The sequence below is a fragment of the Pipistrellus hanaki genome (genome assembly GCF_964339955.1).
Source record: "Pipistrellus hanaki genome assembly, chromosome: 16".
NCBI lineage: Eukaryota > Metazoa > Chordata > Mammalia > Chiroptera > Vespertilionidae > Pipistrellus > Pipistrellus hanaki.
Window position 1 is genome coordinate 6,451,389 of NC_140518.1, and position 15,552 is coordinate 6,466,940.

Genomic DNA, 15,552 nt, shown 5'->3' on the forward strand with positions numbered 1-15,552 from the left:
TTGGTTGCAGGCTCTATCCCCAATGAGGGGGTGTGCAGGAGGCAACGACGGGATGTTCCTCGTTGATGTTTCTAACTCTATCCCTCTCTCTTCCTCTCTGTAAAAATCAATATATATATAAAAAATATTTTTTAAGATTCTCTTTCCCAATATGCTAATACCCTAAGCAAAGCCAAGGAGATTCCTAGACCAGAGAAAGAGTTCTGAAGACTATCAGCTAAGATGATGGGTTCCCAAAATTTGGAAGTAGCATACTAGGATTAAAATTTTAAATTCATCTTGAGTCCCATATCCTCAGATATAGATGCAGACTATGAATATCGTCTGCATTAGAGTAAAAGATAGTCCTACATGTTATAGCTTCTAAACACAGCAGGATCTTAATTACATTCTTATCCTGAGCACTTTGGTTTATGATGAGAAGAACTAGTTGACCTTACTGTTAGAAAGGTGATTACACCTACATGGAACCTGGGTGCAGGAAGTCTCAGGGCTGCAAGTCTTATTTTACTTCCCCCCTTTTTAGCCAGTAGCTATTCTTACCTAGTAAAGAAAGAATGGGAAGGAAAAACATACCTCTGACTCAATCCTGTTATTAACATTAACAACAAAAAACATGGTTTGCAACTTTCTTTAGAACATCACAAAATGTCTCCAGCTTTCCCAGAAACTCCATGAGATTCCTCTGCCCATTTTTCAAAACTGAAAACAATCCAACAACAAATATCCCTCAAAACCATCATAAAGATGTCATTCAAGGTCATTACCAAATGCTGTTCTTTTCCCAGCTACGCATCGCACTGCTGCACTTGAGATTAAACAGAACACTTTCTGTATTGTTCCTTTTAATTTGCCAAGCTAATTTTCAAAGGGTGCCATCTCCTGGTCTGGTTTTTTAAAATATCCATGGACGTTCAATGCTTCTAGAAGCTCACTCCACAGTGGCCCTGCACAGACAGAGGGATGTTGGCTCCCTCCTTCCAGCCACCTGGGTGGCAGCAAATGTTTCTGTCTTCTGAAAATCCGACCCAAGAGTCTTGGCAAGCGCTGGCTGGAAATGCATTCCAGCAGAATGAGGATTGCAGAAGCGTAGCGCGTGCCAATTCGAAGGCAGCTTTTAAGTGTCAACGTTGTGTCTTACAAATACACTTAGTCTGTGCCCTGGAGACTAAGAGCTGTCCCTCGGTGCTCTTTCTTGCCTAAGGAACACAAAGTCCACCAGCCATGGGCTTTCCTGTCCCTCCTACATATTCAGATTGGCACCAGCCCTGGAATCTGAAGCTTATTCCAACACGAAATGTTGCAATTTCCCTTATTTATTTGAGCCACTCGATAATTCATCATGTCAAATTTTAAAGTCTCGTCATCCTCTTCTGAGTGCAATGCACAGCTTAAATCCATTTAAACGTGTGCCACGTCCCAACATGACCACGTAAGTTTGCAAGCATGCTTGTGTTGGAGTAACCCTCCTGATAATAGCAATTGTAAAATTTGGGGGGAGCATATACTAAGGCATAGAGAATAACCAAAGAATATAATAACTGGAAAGAACATGACCCTTGAATTTACCCATACTTAATTCTGGGACTGAGCCTCAGCAGAAAGCAGCAGTCATACTGAAGTTAGGAGACAGAGCTCAGGCGGAGTTCAGGGTTTCAGTCGTGACTGGAAAGTAATCCTGGAGAGGAGAGACCCACAGAGCGTGAGCCTCAAATTCTGCACGCAAGGACCTCTGGCAGAGTTGGTGTATATGTAAAGTGCCAGTGTGTAGACTGACTCCAAGAAATCTGGTCAAAAGCAGCAGAGAGGGGCTAATTCGGCCAGAGACTTCAGCAGCAATAAGCAGAGAATTCTCCCAAGCTGACTGAAATATCACGCTACAGATTCAAGGCCCTCAACGAAGCCAAAGCAGCCTAAAGACAATGAAAACACATCTAAGAATTCGTAGACTTAAGTTTCGTTTTATATCTTATTCTTACAAATGCCACTATTACGAACATTCTCTTCCACACATATTCCTACACAACCACGAATGTTTCATTTGTGAGGAGGGGCAAGGCAGAATGGTTAGTAAACGGTGCTGGAAGATTTTTTTGCACTCTATCCCCAAGTATTTTAGGCTGTACCCTATGAAATTGCCGTTTCCTAGGTCAAAAACAGCCGAATATTGGCAACTTTGTGGGCCTCACCCTCACAGGGAAGACGTAGAGCTGAGACCTGAGTCTGCCATTGTCCTACTCGCTCATTCTGTCAATTGTCCCCGGGACCAGGAGGTCATCTGGGAGTTTGACCAGGGGGCGGGGCCGGCCAGGGGAATGAGGGAGGTTTGCATCTGTAAGATAAAAATAAGTCCGTGAAACCTAATGTTTTGCAAATGGAAACACAACACATGAATAGTTGAGGTTTGGAAAGGTCTGTGGGGCTGTTTTTGTTCGTGGGGTTTGGTTTGGTTTTGTCTTTTCAGCCAACTCCGTTCACAAAGCATAAGCACACCCCCGCCCTTGGTTCCCAGCTGTTTCTTCTCCTGCTTTAGGATTTGTCCACTCTTTACCTTACTTCCACCAGCATCTTCCTAGCCCCCTCCTGTTTATTTTTCTACCCTTACAGGGCCACGCAGACCTCCAAGTTGCAGGGTGGTGAGAAGAATGGCTTGTTCTGGTAAATAAAGTGGAAACGGAGCGAGGAGGTGGGCGTTCTGACGTGAGCCCGGGGCCTCAGGGGGCTTTCTGTACCCAGCCTCACAGGGCGAACATCTGGGGCTGCGCGCAGCTGGAGAGAGCTCCGGTTTAGAAAAACAGACCAGGCCTTTGTTATATAAAGGGGAAGACCGTGTTTTTGTTTTTGTTTTATTTCTTAGTCCCAAGTGCTCCCCCTTCCATCAATTTTAGCGTTTGTGCTGTTTTTGGGTCCACCTAGCACATCCAAGAAAAAGTCCTCAATTTAAATAAAACAATGATGTAGAATCAAGTTTTCCAGCCTCAGAAGCTTGAATTACAGTTCTCGGGAAGAAATCGGGGCCAATCAGAGAAGCGGCGCTGTTTTAAACGGAGCACCCCGAGGCTGTGGAGAATGCTGTGGCTCTGGGCTGTCTGGAAGGCCAGGCCACCTTCTCGCAAACATGGCCCCGTTTCCTGGTGGTTAGTCTCCAATCCTAAAGGCATCAACTGTGCATTGAGTCACAGCTTCATGCTGACTTGTTTGCAAAGCCCTGAAACTTGACATTCCAACAACCCAGTGCCAGCCCACAGGCTCCGTGACCCTGACCCAAAGCCACCCAGAGACAAGTGGCTCAGAATGGGAGCATTCATGTTTCGGTATTTTGTTACATTTTCACTTGATTTTTTTTTTTTCCATGCCAAAGAGCATGTTTACTTCCAAGACTTGGTTGGGGGTCTTCATTTTTGAACTAAGCACTACATACTTTGAACATCAGGATCTTATCTGGGAGTCAGGTCATTTGCCAGGAGGAGGAGGAGGAGGAGGAGGAGGAGGAGGACCAGGCTCCAGCCTTCTGGTCAACCCTGAGTCCCTAGGAACAGGCAACTATTACATTGGTTGGTCCAGGTTTAAACATGACCTTGTGGGAGTCTTCTGTACCCTTTTGTAGCCAGAATGCCATCGCACTGCACTCAAGAACTACTTAGGCCAGTGGTCAGCAAACTCATTAGTCAACAGAGCCAAACACCAACAGTACAACGATTGAAATTTCTTTTGAGAGCCAAATTTTTAAAACTTAAACCACTTCTAATACCATTCTTCAACATAGACTCGCCCAGGCTGTGGTATTTTGTTTGAAGAGCCACACTAAGGGGCAAAAGAGCCCCACGTGGCTCACAAGCCACAGTTTGCTGACCACAGACTTAGGAGAAGAATTTCCATTTGAGGGAGAAATAGCTCTGGGACATGGACATACGCTGTCTTCTAAACAGCAATCAATCATGCATGTGCTTAAGCTTCATGCTCCAAGGAGGGGAAAGTTTTAATCTTTAAAAAACACTCAATGTTTTACTAGTCTTACTGTGGAAAGGCTATCGTAGAAGTTACTCGTTCCCTTTCCTTTTTGAAAATATTGTAGATGTAAAAATAAACTTTGAATCCAATTACTCAGTCTTCAATTTAGTGAGGCTATTTTGATGTCCTTTTCACTCCAGTGGTCACTGTCAGAAACCCTCAGCTAAACCAAATTACCAAAAAGAAGTTTTATTTCCAGAAATAGCCCCAGAATGAAATGTATCTTCCTTTGGCACAGAATTTGAATTGAGTTTTAATCCATCTTGGCATCTAATATTAGTCAGTTACTGCCGCAGAGGACAATAGAATACTCAGTTGTAGGAAGGCAGAATGTGGCTGACACAACAGCAATAGAACCCGTACAAAAGTCACAGTCCTGGGGACCCAAGGGTGATGTTACCTGATTTTTTTTCGTTTTAGCCAATAGTAGTGTAGATATAGAATCGGAGTTTTCCCAGCAAGCATGATCTGACCAAGCATGGGCCTAGATGCATGGAGTAGCTGTGATCCGTGATGTTTTTCTTGGTGTGACTGGTCTAAGTAAAGTGTGGGGAGGAAGAGTTCAAAGTTTTACCGCAGAATGTGCCCCAGGCCCAAAAATCAGTATGTGGAAAAAATAACAACATGGATATTGCCAAAAGAATTTTTTTTTTTTAATTAACTCTGGTTTAGAAGAGGGGAGAAGATGGCAAAGAGTACGGCTAAAAGTTTGGATTTCCTTCAAGATTTATCACGGGAATAAATTTGCCCAGCAGTCTACGAACCACCGAACAAACGAGGGAAATAACAATGCTTGAAACTTCCTATCCACAAAGGAAGCGTTCTGTTTACGATACATATAGGAACAGCAATACAGAATGAACCTCTTGCTACTGCTTAGTGTTTGGGGAAAGCGTTTTTGCTTGCTTCTTAGTCTCATTTGGATTCTGATGGTTCCAACTGCCTTGAATATGTTGTGGGCAGTGGGAACGACACCTGGTGTCTGGCTGGTGGGGGTCAGACCAAAGCAACCTTAGCACTTGGGTCCTGGCGAGGAAAGAATTCAAAGTCCAGACCAAACTGTAAGAGAACATTTATTGGGCAAATCTGAGGTGGAAAACGTAATTCCTAGAAGAACGGGGCTTAGCAAGCACGTTCTAGAGGTAAAGGAAGGGCCCTGGGAGCTTAGGAGGGAGGAAACTAATGGCAAGGTGCCCGGGAATGGTGGGGGGAAGGGGGAGAAAAACAGAGAGGAGAGGGAAAGGCACAGGGTGCTCCCTGAAGGGGGAGCACTCTGGGTTTTCAGGGCAGAGATTTGGGGGCGGTCCCAGGAAAAGATCTGAATAGAATGACCAGCAGTTTTCCAGATGTGTCCACTCAGGGCTGTGTTCTCCACTGATTGATTGGCCAGCACCAGGGCAGGGGGTCCTGGGGTCACCATGGCTGGTTCTGTGGCTTATCTGGGCCTGGAGCTGAAATACAACTGAGGCCTAGATGTCTGCCATCTGTAGGGAGGAAAGGTCACGCTGGGGGCGAGGTCCCACCCACCCTACAACCAAGCCTCACCTTGGTGACCTTCTGTACTTGACCCATCGTCCTTGCTCTGCTCACATCTGTCTAACCGCCTACAGCATATGTAAATATATTTAAATTCCAGAGAGATGGGGCACTGGATGTTTTATGGAGGCAGTTTCTCCCCGTACCCACTTCTTTTCCCTTCTTCACCCACGTTTCTGCCCTTTGTCCTCCTCACTCTGCGTGATAAAAATGTGAGCAATGCGTGAGCACCCTAAACATCGCATAGCTGGGCTTTGTTTTCTGTCCCCTCGCTCCCTTTGTCTCTATGCATGACAAGCACCGAGCCCTTTTCCCCTGGAGTTATTATCTTCCCCCGTCTCACATTACTCAGTCATCTGCTATGGATCTTGGAGTGATAGGAACGTACTGTATTTGTTTTGAAATGAGGGAGAAAGACAGGAAAAAAGGAAGAAAAAAAAAGTTGGAAGCCATAGACTTCCCTGTTGCTTCACAGAACATTGAGTGTTGCTCAAGGTCTTGTTTGAGTCTCAAAAATTACTACTCACAAATAACAAGCAAAATGCCGTCCTGTCACCGGAGGGCTGGTTCCAGAAGCTGGCCCACCGCTGTAGGTGAGGTCACTGTCTTCATGTCGGTCCCCGGGATCTCCACGTTGGGCTTAGGATGTGGTATCTTGGACATCTCCACTGGCCTGGGCGCCTCAGGTAGAAGTGACGTGCGGTACGAGTTGCTGACTTCCTACAGGTGTTGATACGTGTTTAGACTTTAGAGATAAATAACCAAAAAGTACTTCCTCTGGTCTCTTCAGTGTCCATGTTGCCGTGTGGAGAGCTGGGGCCCGGGTTCCAGAAGTTGACGCCGCTGGCCCATTTTGAGCCCTAGAAGATGTGAGACTCAAGGTGGTGCTGTCTGTGGCGGCGGTCACTCTAGGATGGCTGACAGATGGGGAGACCAAGACTGGAGGAAGGGAAGGGTTCCCAGGGACACAGGACTTGAAGTTTTAAAAAGCAGAAAGGGCCAGGCACACTAGGACGAATCTGTCCTGACTCCCTCCGTGAGCGGCTCGGGAGCAGCTTCGAGACAGAGGCGTGAAGAGCGCAGGACCCACCCAGGTGCCCTGTGAGGCGGGCGTGTCTATCGGGGTTCACGGGAGAACGCTCAGGAGGCAGCGTGAGACGGCGGGGTCCCCAAAGGGCCCTGCACACCGGGCAGGACGTGAGCAGGTGCTGGTTCGGGGCGTGGACTCCAGGTCAGGCCCCGCCGTGGCCACCACCTGTTTCCCTGGACAGTAGCTACTCCTCCGCCGTGGCAGAGGATGGCAGTGCCCGGCTGGGGACCGGTTACACGGTTTAGTGCGGGGAAGCGTGTGACCCGCCTCATTCATGGAAGCCAACCAAGTGCATAACCGAGTAGCCACTGAGTGCGTGCACTGGGGATGCATCTGGGGCTCCGTGTGCAGTGTGGGGGTGCAGAGTGGGGGTACAGTGTGGGAGTGCAGTGTGGGGGTGCAGTGTGGGGGTGCAGTGTGGGGGTGCAGTGTGGGGGGTGCAGTGTGAGGGGTGCAGTGTGAGAGGTGCAGCCTGAGGGGCACAGGGTGAGGGGTGCAGAGTGAGGGGTGCAGTGTGGGGGTGCAGTGTGAGGGGCGCAGGGTGAGGGGTGCAGTGTGAGGGGTGCAGCCTGAGGGGCGCAGGGTGAGGGGTGCAGTGTGGGGGGTGCAGTGTGGGGGGTGCAGTGTGGGGGTGCAGTGTGGGGGTGCAGTGTGGGGGTGCAGTGTGAGGGAGGAGTGCAGTGTTGGGGTGCAGTGTGGGGGTGCAGTGTGGGGGGTGCAGTGTGGGGGTGCAGTGTGGGGGTGCAGTGTGGGGGTGCAGTGTGGGGGTGCAGTGTGGGGTGCAGTGTGGGGTGCAGTGTGAGGGAGGAGTGCAGTGTGGGGTGCAGTGTGAGGGAGGAGTGCAGTGTGGGGGTGCAGTGTGGGGGTGCAGTGTGGGGTGCAGTGTGGGGTGCAGTGTGAGGGAGGAGTGCAGTGTGGGGTGCAGTGTGAGGGAGGAGTGCAGTGTGAGGGGTGCAGTGTGGGGGTGCAGTGTGGGGTGCAGTGTGGGGGTGCAGTGTGGGGTGCAGTGTGAGGGAGGGGTGCAGTGTGAGGGGTGCAGTGTGGGGTGCAGTGTGGGGGTGCAGTGTGGGGGTGCAGAGTGAGGGGTGCAGTGTGGGGTGCAGTGTGGGGGTGCAGTGTGGGGGTGCAGAGTGAGGGGTGCAGTGTGGGGGTGCAGTGTGGGGGTGCAGTGTGGGGTGCAGTGTGAGGGAGGAGTGCAGTGTGGGGTGCAGTGTGAGGGAGGAGTGCAGTGTGAGGGGCGCAGTGTGGGGGTGCAGTGTGGGGTGCAGTGTGGGGGTGCAGTGTGGGGTGCAGTGTGAGGGAGGGGTGCAGTGTGAGGGGTGCAGTGTGGGGTGCAGTGTGGGGGTGCAGTGTGGGGGTGCAGAGTGAGGGGTGCAGTGTGGGGGTGCAGTGTGGGGGTGCAGTGTGGGGGTGCAGTGTGGGGTGCAGTGTGAGGGAGGAGTGCAGTGTGGGGGTGCAGTGTGAGGGAGGAGTGCAGTGTGGGGTGCAGTGTGGGGGTGCAGTGTGGGGTGCAGTGTGGGGTGCAGTGTGGGGTGCAGTGTGGGGGTGCAGTCTGAGGGGCACAGGGTGAGGGTGCAGCCTGTGGGGAGCAGTCCGGGCAGCAGCCCACCCGGAGCGGCCCCCTGGCCTGTAGGTCTGAGGAGGCCCTGACAGCTGCATGTGGGAGCGCACCGTTGACCCCTGGTGAGGTTTGCAAACTAGATGGCGTCTCTGCCAATGAGGTCCGTTTCCGCTGGGGAGAGCCTGGACCGAATGTCCCTTCCGATCTTGCATTCCGAGAGAGAAGAATGCTCAGAGGTCCCCTTGTACCAGCGGGAGGCGCCTCCCCTCCAGGCAGCGGGGAAGGTCAGGGAGCGGGCAGCATGAGGCCGGCCCCTCCGGAGAGGGGAGAGATCCTTCCCCCAGGCCTGCCCGCTTGGTATTCACCCCACACAGCCGGGCTCTGTGCTCCTGCCCTCCTGAGGCCGCGAGGGAGCTGCCCCCGGAGCCCCAGAGCGGACACAGGAGATTTCTCCCCCCGTGTCCTCCCAAAGAAACCCACCCCAGAACTGTACGAACGTTCTGGTTTTGAATTACGGTCTTTGACAACGTCTGGTCTCCTTCCAGCCCCGCTTGGGACCTTTGACCTCCGTGTGCACAACAGACAGGCCCTGTGTGTCGGGGATGCGGACATACGTTTTCAGGTGGCACCCCCTGCTGGCCACAGGCGGGAACGACACGGCGGGTCCGGATTCCTTGTTTGTTTTTCCTGCAGCACAAGCCCCACCCCCACCCCTCCCGCCCCCGGGGCGGCCGGCCGGGAAGCGCCCTGCTCCCCAGAGCTGAACCCGGACCTCCCTCCCTCCCTCCCGGGAGCCGCAGCTTGGCACCGTCCGTCCGCCTTCAGCTGTGGCGGGGCTTCCAGACCCCGCGTTTGTTTACTGCTGGAAGCACGCGTTTCTGCCAAAGAGCAGTCACTCATCCATCACGGATGAAGGGTCACCTTCTGGAGACAGGACTCAAATTAGGACCTTTTATTTTTTTTTCTTTTTCACTCTTGTTTTTTTATTGTGGATAGGGTGACAGATCTCTCCCAGGTTCTCCCCGCTTTTAAGACCTTTTCTGGAAGCTCTGAGATGGGTCCTGGACGACAGAGGACAGCAGGCGAGAGGCTCAGGACCCCAGCCCGTTCCGTCCCCTTGTCCCGGCCAGGGCAAAGGATGGGGGGGGGGGGGGGGGCAGCGCCCCAGGAGTCTGGCCGAGGTCCTAAGGGGGGGGGGAGGAAGAGGGGACCCTGAGGGGTGGAGGAGCCCAGGTGCTGGGGGAGGAGGGGGAAGAGGAGCCAGGAGAGGGAGGAGGGCTCCCCAGGCCTGCAGGAGGCAAGGGGGGGGGGAGAAGCGGGGGTGCAGGGGGAAGGGGGAGTCTCCCCTGTCCCCTGTCCAGGGCACCCTCTCTGTCCTGCACCCCAGTTCGATGCAGAAGGTAGTTCTCATGCCTGGTCCTGCCCTGACCCCGGGCACTGGCCCTCGGGGATCTTGCCATGGGATACACTGTCCCAGGTGACTTTTCCCAAGGCTGGGCATCAGGGCGATGGTCCCCAAGTTCATGGCTCTGGTGGAGGGGGGTGAGGGGGCTCCTTCTGCCCTCTCTCTGGCCCAGCAGGAGTCTGAGGGCACCCACTGGGAGGGAGGAGGAGCAGGAGGCCCTCTGGGGTCAGAGCAGCAGCACAGGGTGGGGAGGGGAACCAGGCGCCAGTCCGGTCTCCCTGGCTGTGGCTGACGCCTACCTGCTGGGCCCGAAGGTTTACCTGCAGAGGGAGCCCGGGCTGAGCCTTGGTTGCTCTGTCTGTAAAATGCTCCCTTTGCAGACTGGGCCTCTTTTGCGGGGTGACTGGCCCTGCCCAGGAGGGCGTTGGAGAGCCGTGAGATGCGGGCTGACACTGCCCCCTGGTGGCTTCATCTGGAGTTGCTGGGCTCCCGTGCCTGAACCTACATCAAGCATGTCACACTCAAAGGCTAACACGGGCCAAGTAAACAAGGTTTATGTGGGCCGCAAAAACACGAAAGCTTCCATTTTCATGGAAACATAGGTTTATTTTAGTAGAGACATGCTGAATACAAAGAGCTGAAATAAATGAGTAATCGCTGACTTAAAATAATTAAACATTTTAATGAAAATTGGTATTTTTCTTGAACATTCACTTACCAGACACTGAACAACTGCACAAATTAATAAGCATAACGCAAATCAACCTGTTTTTCTTGTTCTCCGAAAGCAAAATGTTTCTTGTTGCGCACACCAAACAAGTCAGTACAAGACTAATGCCCTGGCAATCAGCTACTAAAATATTCGCTGCCAGTATTAGGGGAGAGAAATGGTGAGCCTGCGTGTTAAGGCGGGTAAGGGAAATGAATGCAACATGGTGATAGTCATCAGTCATTAGCGAACGCTGTAGTTCTTTATTGATAATTATGTATCACAGGATATTGTAAAAATTAAGTTACAAAGTTTTTATTAATATCTCTTCTACTCCCTTCCGGTCTCTAAAAAAAAATCCATGGAAGAATATCCTTGCGTGAGGATTAACAACAACAAAAATCCATGGCTTTATTTTTGTTTCTCCCTTACACCTCGTCTCACTGGAAATGAATAACATTGTTTCTTTTTAAAGGAAAAAATATATGCGTTTGGCAAAATGGCAAAATAGGAACGTTCAGCCTGCTCATGAAGTCATCTCTAACAGTTCTTTCTGAATTATTTAATAATGAGGTCTACAGGCTGAGACTGGAAGGTCTGGGGGGTATTTTAGGTTTACATGATCCGCTGAGTAGCCATGACCGTTTATTTTGCCACATCTCACCAATAACACCATTCGTTAATTAACGGAAGTGCGAGTTAATTAAGCTGGGGGAAATAGCGAAGCGTTTTCATAAAGCGTGTGAACTTGCAACAATGGCAAGGGAAAAATCTTTATTTTACCTTACACAAAGAACATGGACACTGCAATCAGCATATATGTGTAATATATATGCAAAAAGTTTCTTACATTCCATTATATTGGCTGGACCTCAAAAATACTCATGGTGCACCGAAACCGGTTTGGATCAGTGGATAGAACATCGGCCTGCAGACTGAAGGGTCCTGGGTTCGATTCCGGTCGGGGGCATGTACCTTGGTTGCGGGCACATCCCCAGTAGGAGGTGTACAGGAGGCAGATGATTGATGTTTCTCTCTCATCGATGTTTCTGACTCTCTATCCCTCTCTCTTCCTCTCTGTGAAAAATCAATAAAAATATATTTTATTGATTTTTATTGCCTTCTAAATGTATTTTTAGATGTATTTTTAGTCACAGGTGGGCCGCCTGTGACCCGCAGGCTGGGAGTTAGACATGCTTGACTAGATGGTGCCCCCACCTGGGGGGTCCCTTTCGTCTCTCTTTGTCTTCTCCATTTCCTGTCCTCCTTCTTCACCCCAAGCTCCCCGGGGACCTCAGGCCTGCTTTTCCATGAGCAGGTCAAACCCAGTTCAAAAAACATCGACTCCGCAGGAGGTGAATGACCCTCTGCTGTATGACCCGTTGCATGCTGGGAGCTGGAGCCACAGAGCTGTTTACAACACAGCGAGATGGTCCAGGAAGCCGGAGGCTGGAGGCTAGTGGGGAGCCACTGGACAGAGCTTCTGTTTCATGAATGAATGAAAGCATGACGCTTCCCAACAGTGGGGAGACCTGTGTGGCTGGAGTGGAGGGGATGGCAGAGGGGCAGGGGGATGAAAGGGACCCCCAAACAGGAAGAGCATGCCTGTTGGACCCTTACTGGCATGATGACAGGAAAACGATGAGCAGTGGGAGAGGAGAGGCTGGCAGTGATTTCCTTGTGGAGGATGGGGAGTCATGGGGGAAGGGGGGAGGCGGGATCATGGATCAGCAGCCCAGGATGGTGGATCCCAGACTTTCAAAGGCTGGAGGAGTGGCTTTTAATTTTCATCTTTTGAATATACTTTTATTGATTTCAGAGAGGAAGGGAGAGGGAGCGATAGAAACATCAAAGATGAGAGAGAATTGTGGATCGGCTGCCTCCTGCACACCCCACATTGGGGATCGAGCCTGCAGCCAGGGCAGGTGCCCTGACCGGAAATCCAACCAGCGACCTCCTGTCTGGTTCCTAGGCCCACACCCAACCACTGAGCCACACTGGTGGGGCCAGGGGTGGCTTTTTAAATCCTAAGTAATTCTCTCCTGCAGATGGCATGACTTGCTCTGGAAGGGGAGGCTACCAATCAATGATTCGCTCTCATCATTGATGCTTCTATCTCTCTCTCCCTCTCCCTCTCTGACATCAATAAAAATATATATTTTTTTTAATAAAATAAAAAGCTTTCTCTGATTTCAGCCCTCACCCCCTATTCTCCCACCCACATGAGTGTTGTGCTCTGGGGACACTGAGAAGGATGAGCCATGGCCTCTTGCCCCTAGAACAGTGCTCAACTCCCCTCCCTGCCTCAACCCTGCCCCAACTCCCCTCCCTGCCCCAACCCAGCCCCAACTCCCCTCCCTGCCCCAACTCCCCTCCCTGCCCCAACCCTGCCCCAACTCCCCTCCCTGCCCCAACTCCCCTCCCTGCCCCAACTCCCCTCCCTGCCCCAAAGCCCCTCCCTGCCTCAACCCTGCCCCAACTCCCCTCCCTGCCCCAATGCCCCTCCCTGCCCCAACCCTGCCCCAACCAACTCCCCTCCCTGCCCCAACCCTGCCCCAACTCCCCTCCCTGCCTCCACCCTGCCCCAACTCCCCTCCCTGCCTCCACCCTGCCCCAACTCCCCTCCCTGCCCCAACTCCCCTCCCTGCCTCAACCCTGCCCCAACTCCCCTCCCTGCCCCAATGCCCCTCCCTGCCTCCACCCTGCCCCAACACCCCTCCCTGCCCCAACCCTGCCCCAACCAACTCCCCTCCCTGCCCCAACGCCCCTCCCTGCCCCAACCCTGCCCCAACCAACTCCCCTCCCTGCCCCAACCCTGCCCCAACCAACTCCCCTCCCTGCTCCAATGCCCCTCCCTGCCCCAACCCTGCCCCAATGCCCCTCCCTTGCCCCAGGACACTTGACGCAATGTGGTCCATTGGAAGCAGCTTTATTGGGATTGGTTTTCCATGGGGCTGGGCTGGGCTGGGCTGGACTGGACTAGGCTGGGCGGTGACCGGGCGCTGCTAGGGCTGTTGGTCTCCGTCCTCAGCACTGCGGCGGCCGAAGTCCATCCATCCGTACGCTTCCTCTTCCTCCTCCAGCCACGGCCCCTGCTTCTTGGACAGGTCTGCGGGCCGGAGGTGGAGAGGAGGTGAGCATGGACCAGGACACCTCTCCCCGGGGACTGAGGCCCACACTGGCTGGGCGAGGCCAGCAGGGAGGGCTGTCCGCGGCTCCTACCTGCCACGGGGTGTGGGGGCCCCGGGAATTTCAGCTGCCTTTGGTGGCGAGGGGCTGAGCCCAGCTGGTCCAGCCAATGTGCCTCCAGGGCCCCCCTGGCACCTGGGCCCGAGGGTGCGTCCTGCAGCTGGGAGCGGGGCTTCCAGGAGGCTTCGGAGAAGGCGGCCAGAGCCAGAGCCAGGAGCAGCCCATACACGCACAGGCGCTGCATCTTGTCTGCAGAGAGAGCAGGACCCAGCGTAGGGAGGGGCAGTCCGGGCACCAGGGGCAGGGGCCTGGGCCAGGTGGGCTCCAGGTGCCCCCTGCTGGCAGGTGTGCAATGCTGCGAGGGCTGGTGGGCTGTTCCTGCCAGTCCACCCCCTCACCCCCTATCGCCCACTCCCCACCCGCCCTCCCCAACACACACACCTCCACGCCCTGCCCCTCTCCTCCTTCCCTACCCTGATTCCAGCGGCTGCTTTTCTTAGGGGGACGGAAAACCTAGAGCATCGATTTCTCAGCTGTTATGCACAATCCAAAGCCATGGGAGCAGCTCAGTGGGTGCTTTGTTCTTGCCATGGGAGGCAAACTTTAAAAGGAATAACCAAGGGTCTGGCCGGCGTGACTCAGTGGTTGAGCATCAACCCATGAACCAGGAGGTCACGGTTCCATACCTGGTCAGGGCACAAGCCCAGGTGGCCAGCTAGCTCCCCAGTGTGGAGCGTGGAGGAGGCAACCGATCCATGATTCTCTCTCATCCCTCTCCCTTCCTCTCTGAAATCAATAAAAAAATTAAAAAAAATACATTTAGAAGGCAAAAAAGAAAGAATGATCTCTCTCATCCTTGATGTTCCTATTTCTCTCTCCCTTTCCTTTCCTCTCTGAAATCAATAAAAAATGTATTTTTTTTTTTTTAAGTACACTCAGCAGTGTTGAAGGACCACAAGGGATCTCTTTGGAGACTTCCAGCACATTCACCGTGTCCAACACTAACCATGTGGGCTGTCTAATATGGTAGCCACTGGCCCCATGTGGCTCATTACATTTAATTAATTAAGATAGATAGGTCCTGCCGAAACCGGTTTGGCTCAGTGGTAGAGCGTCGGTTTGTAGACTGAAAGGTCCCAGGTTCTATTACGGTCAAGGGCATGTACATTGGTTGCAGGCACATCCCCCCGGTAGGGGGTGTGCAAGAGGCAGCTGGTCGATGTTTCTCTCTCATTGATGTTTCTAGCTCTCTGTCCCTCTCTCCTCCTCTCTGTAAAAAATCAATAAAATATATTTTTAAAAGAAAAGATAGGAAGGTCCTCCCTTGCACTCGCCCTGTTTCCAGTGCTGTGTGGCTGATGGGTACCGTACAGGACAGAGCAGACACACAACACTACCATCGTCATGGAAGGTTCTTTCAGACAGGGCTGGTCTAGGAAAGAGCTCCAGCTGAGGTCCAGGAACATGGGTTCCAGGCCCGGCCTTACCCAATCATTTGGGTCATACCTCCCTCTGAGCTTTCTATCTGAGAGATGGGAGAACAGCCTTTGTCTCTCTGACCTCCCAGGACTGGCAGGGAGGTGGGAGGTATGGCGTCAGAGGGTCAGGGCTGGGCCCTGGGGGAAGCAGCCGCAGGTCAGCTCAAAGGCAAGCGTAGGGAAGCCAGGGCAGGTCCTCCGGCTGAGACCTAGTCCCACCATGGGTAAAGGCGAGGGTCCCAGCCCTGGTGACAGTGATACGTGAGCCTGACAGGGCGTGGGGCCCCATCAACGCTCTTCCCAGCCTTCCCCACCCTCCCCTCCGGGTGCTCTCACCTGCAGAGCGGGAGTTGGTGATGCTGAGGTCCGCCTGGTGCCTCTAGGTTGGTTCGGTTCTCTGCTGGGCCGGTGGCTCCAGCCCAGCCTTATAAAGCCCCTCAAGGCCCCTCCCAGCCCTCCGTTCCCAGGAGGCCAGGCTCCCTCCAGCGTGAAGAACCCTGCCCCACCCTGCCATTCAGTCAGTCCCCCGGATGTGGGGGGAGGAAGGGGCGCTGAACTTCTTGGGGAGGACAG

The 15,552-nt window shown here is 52.9% G+C and overlaps 1 protein-coding gene and 1 long non-coding RNA gene across 2 annotated transcripts; both read right to left on the reverse strand.

The window, feature by feature from the left end:
* Nucleotides 1-4,421: 4,421 nt before the first annotated feature.
* On the reverse strand, nucleotides 4,422-9,989 carry LOC311611508. The gene is made up of 3 exons (XR_014793120.1): nucleotides 9,903-9,989; nucleotides 6,075-6,407; nucleotides 4,422-5,070 (listed from the first exon to the last, which is right to left on the reverse strand). It is a non-coding gene; the product is annotated as an uncharacterized lncRNA (long non-coding RNA).
* A 3,328-nt stretch (nucleotides 9,990-13,317) lies between these two features.
* On the reverse strand, nucleotides 13,318-13,745 carry GAST (gastrin; the record flags this gene model as incomplete). The annotated part of the gene is made up of 2 exons (XM_084863815.1): nucleotides 13,318-13,421; nucleotides 13,535-13,745. 2 exons carry the CDS (start codon nucleotides 13,743-13,745, stop codon nucleotides 13,318-13,320), a joined length of 315 nt encoding a protein of 104 aa, XP_084719941.1.
* Between the last annotated feature and the right edge of the window lie 1,807 nt (nucleotides 13,746-15,552).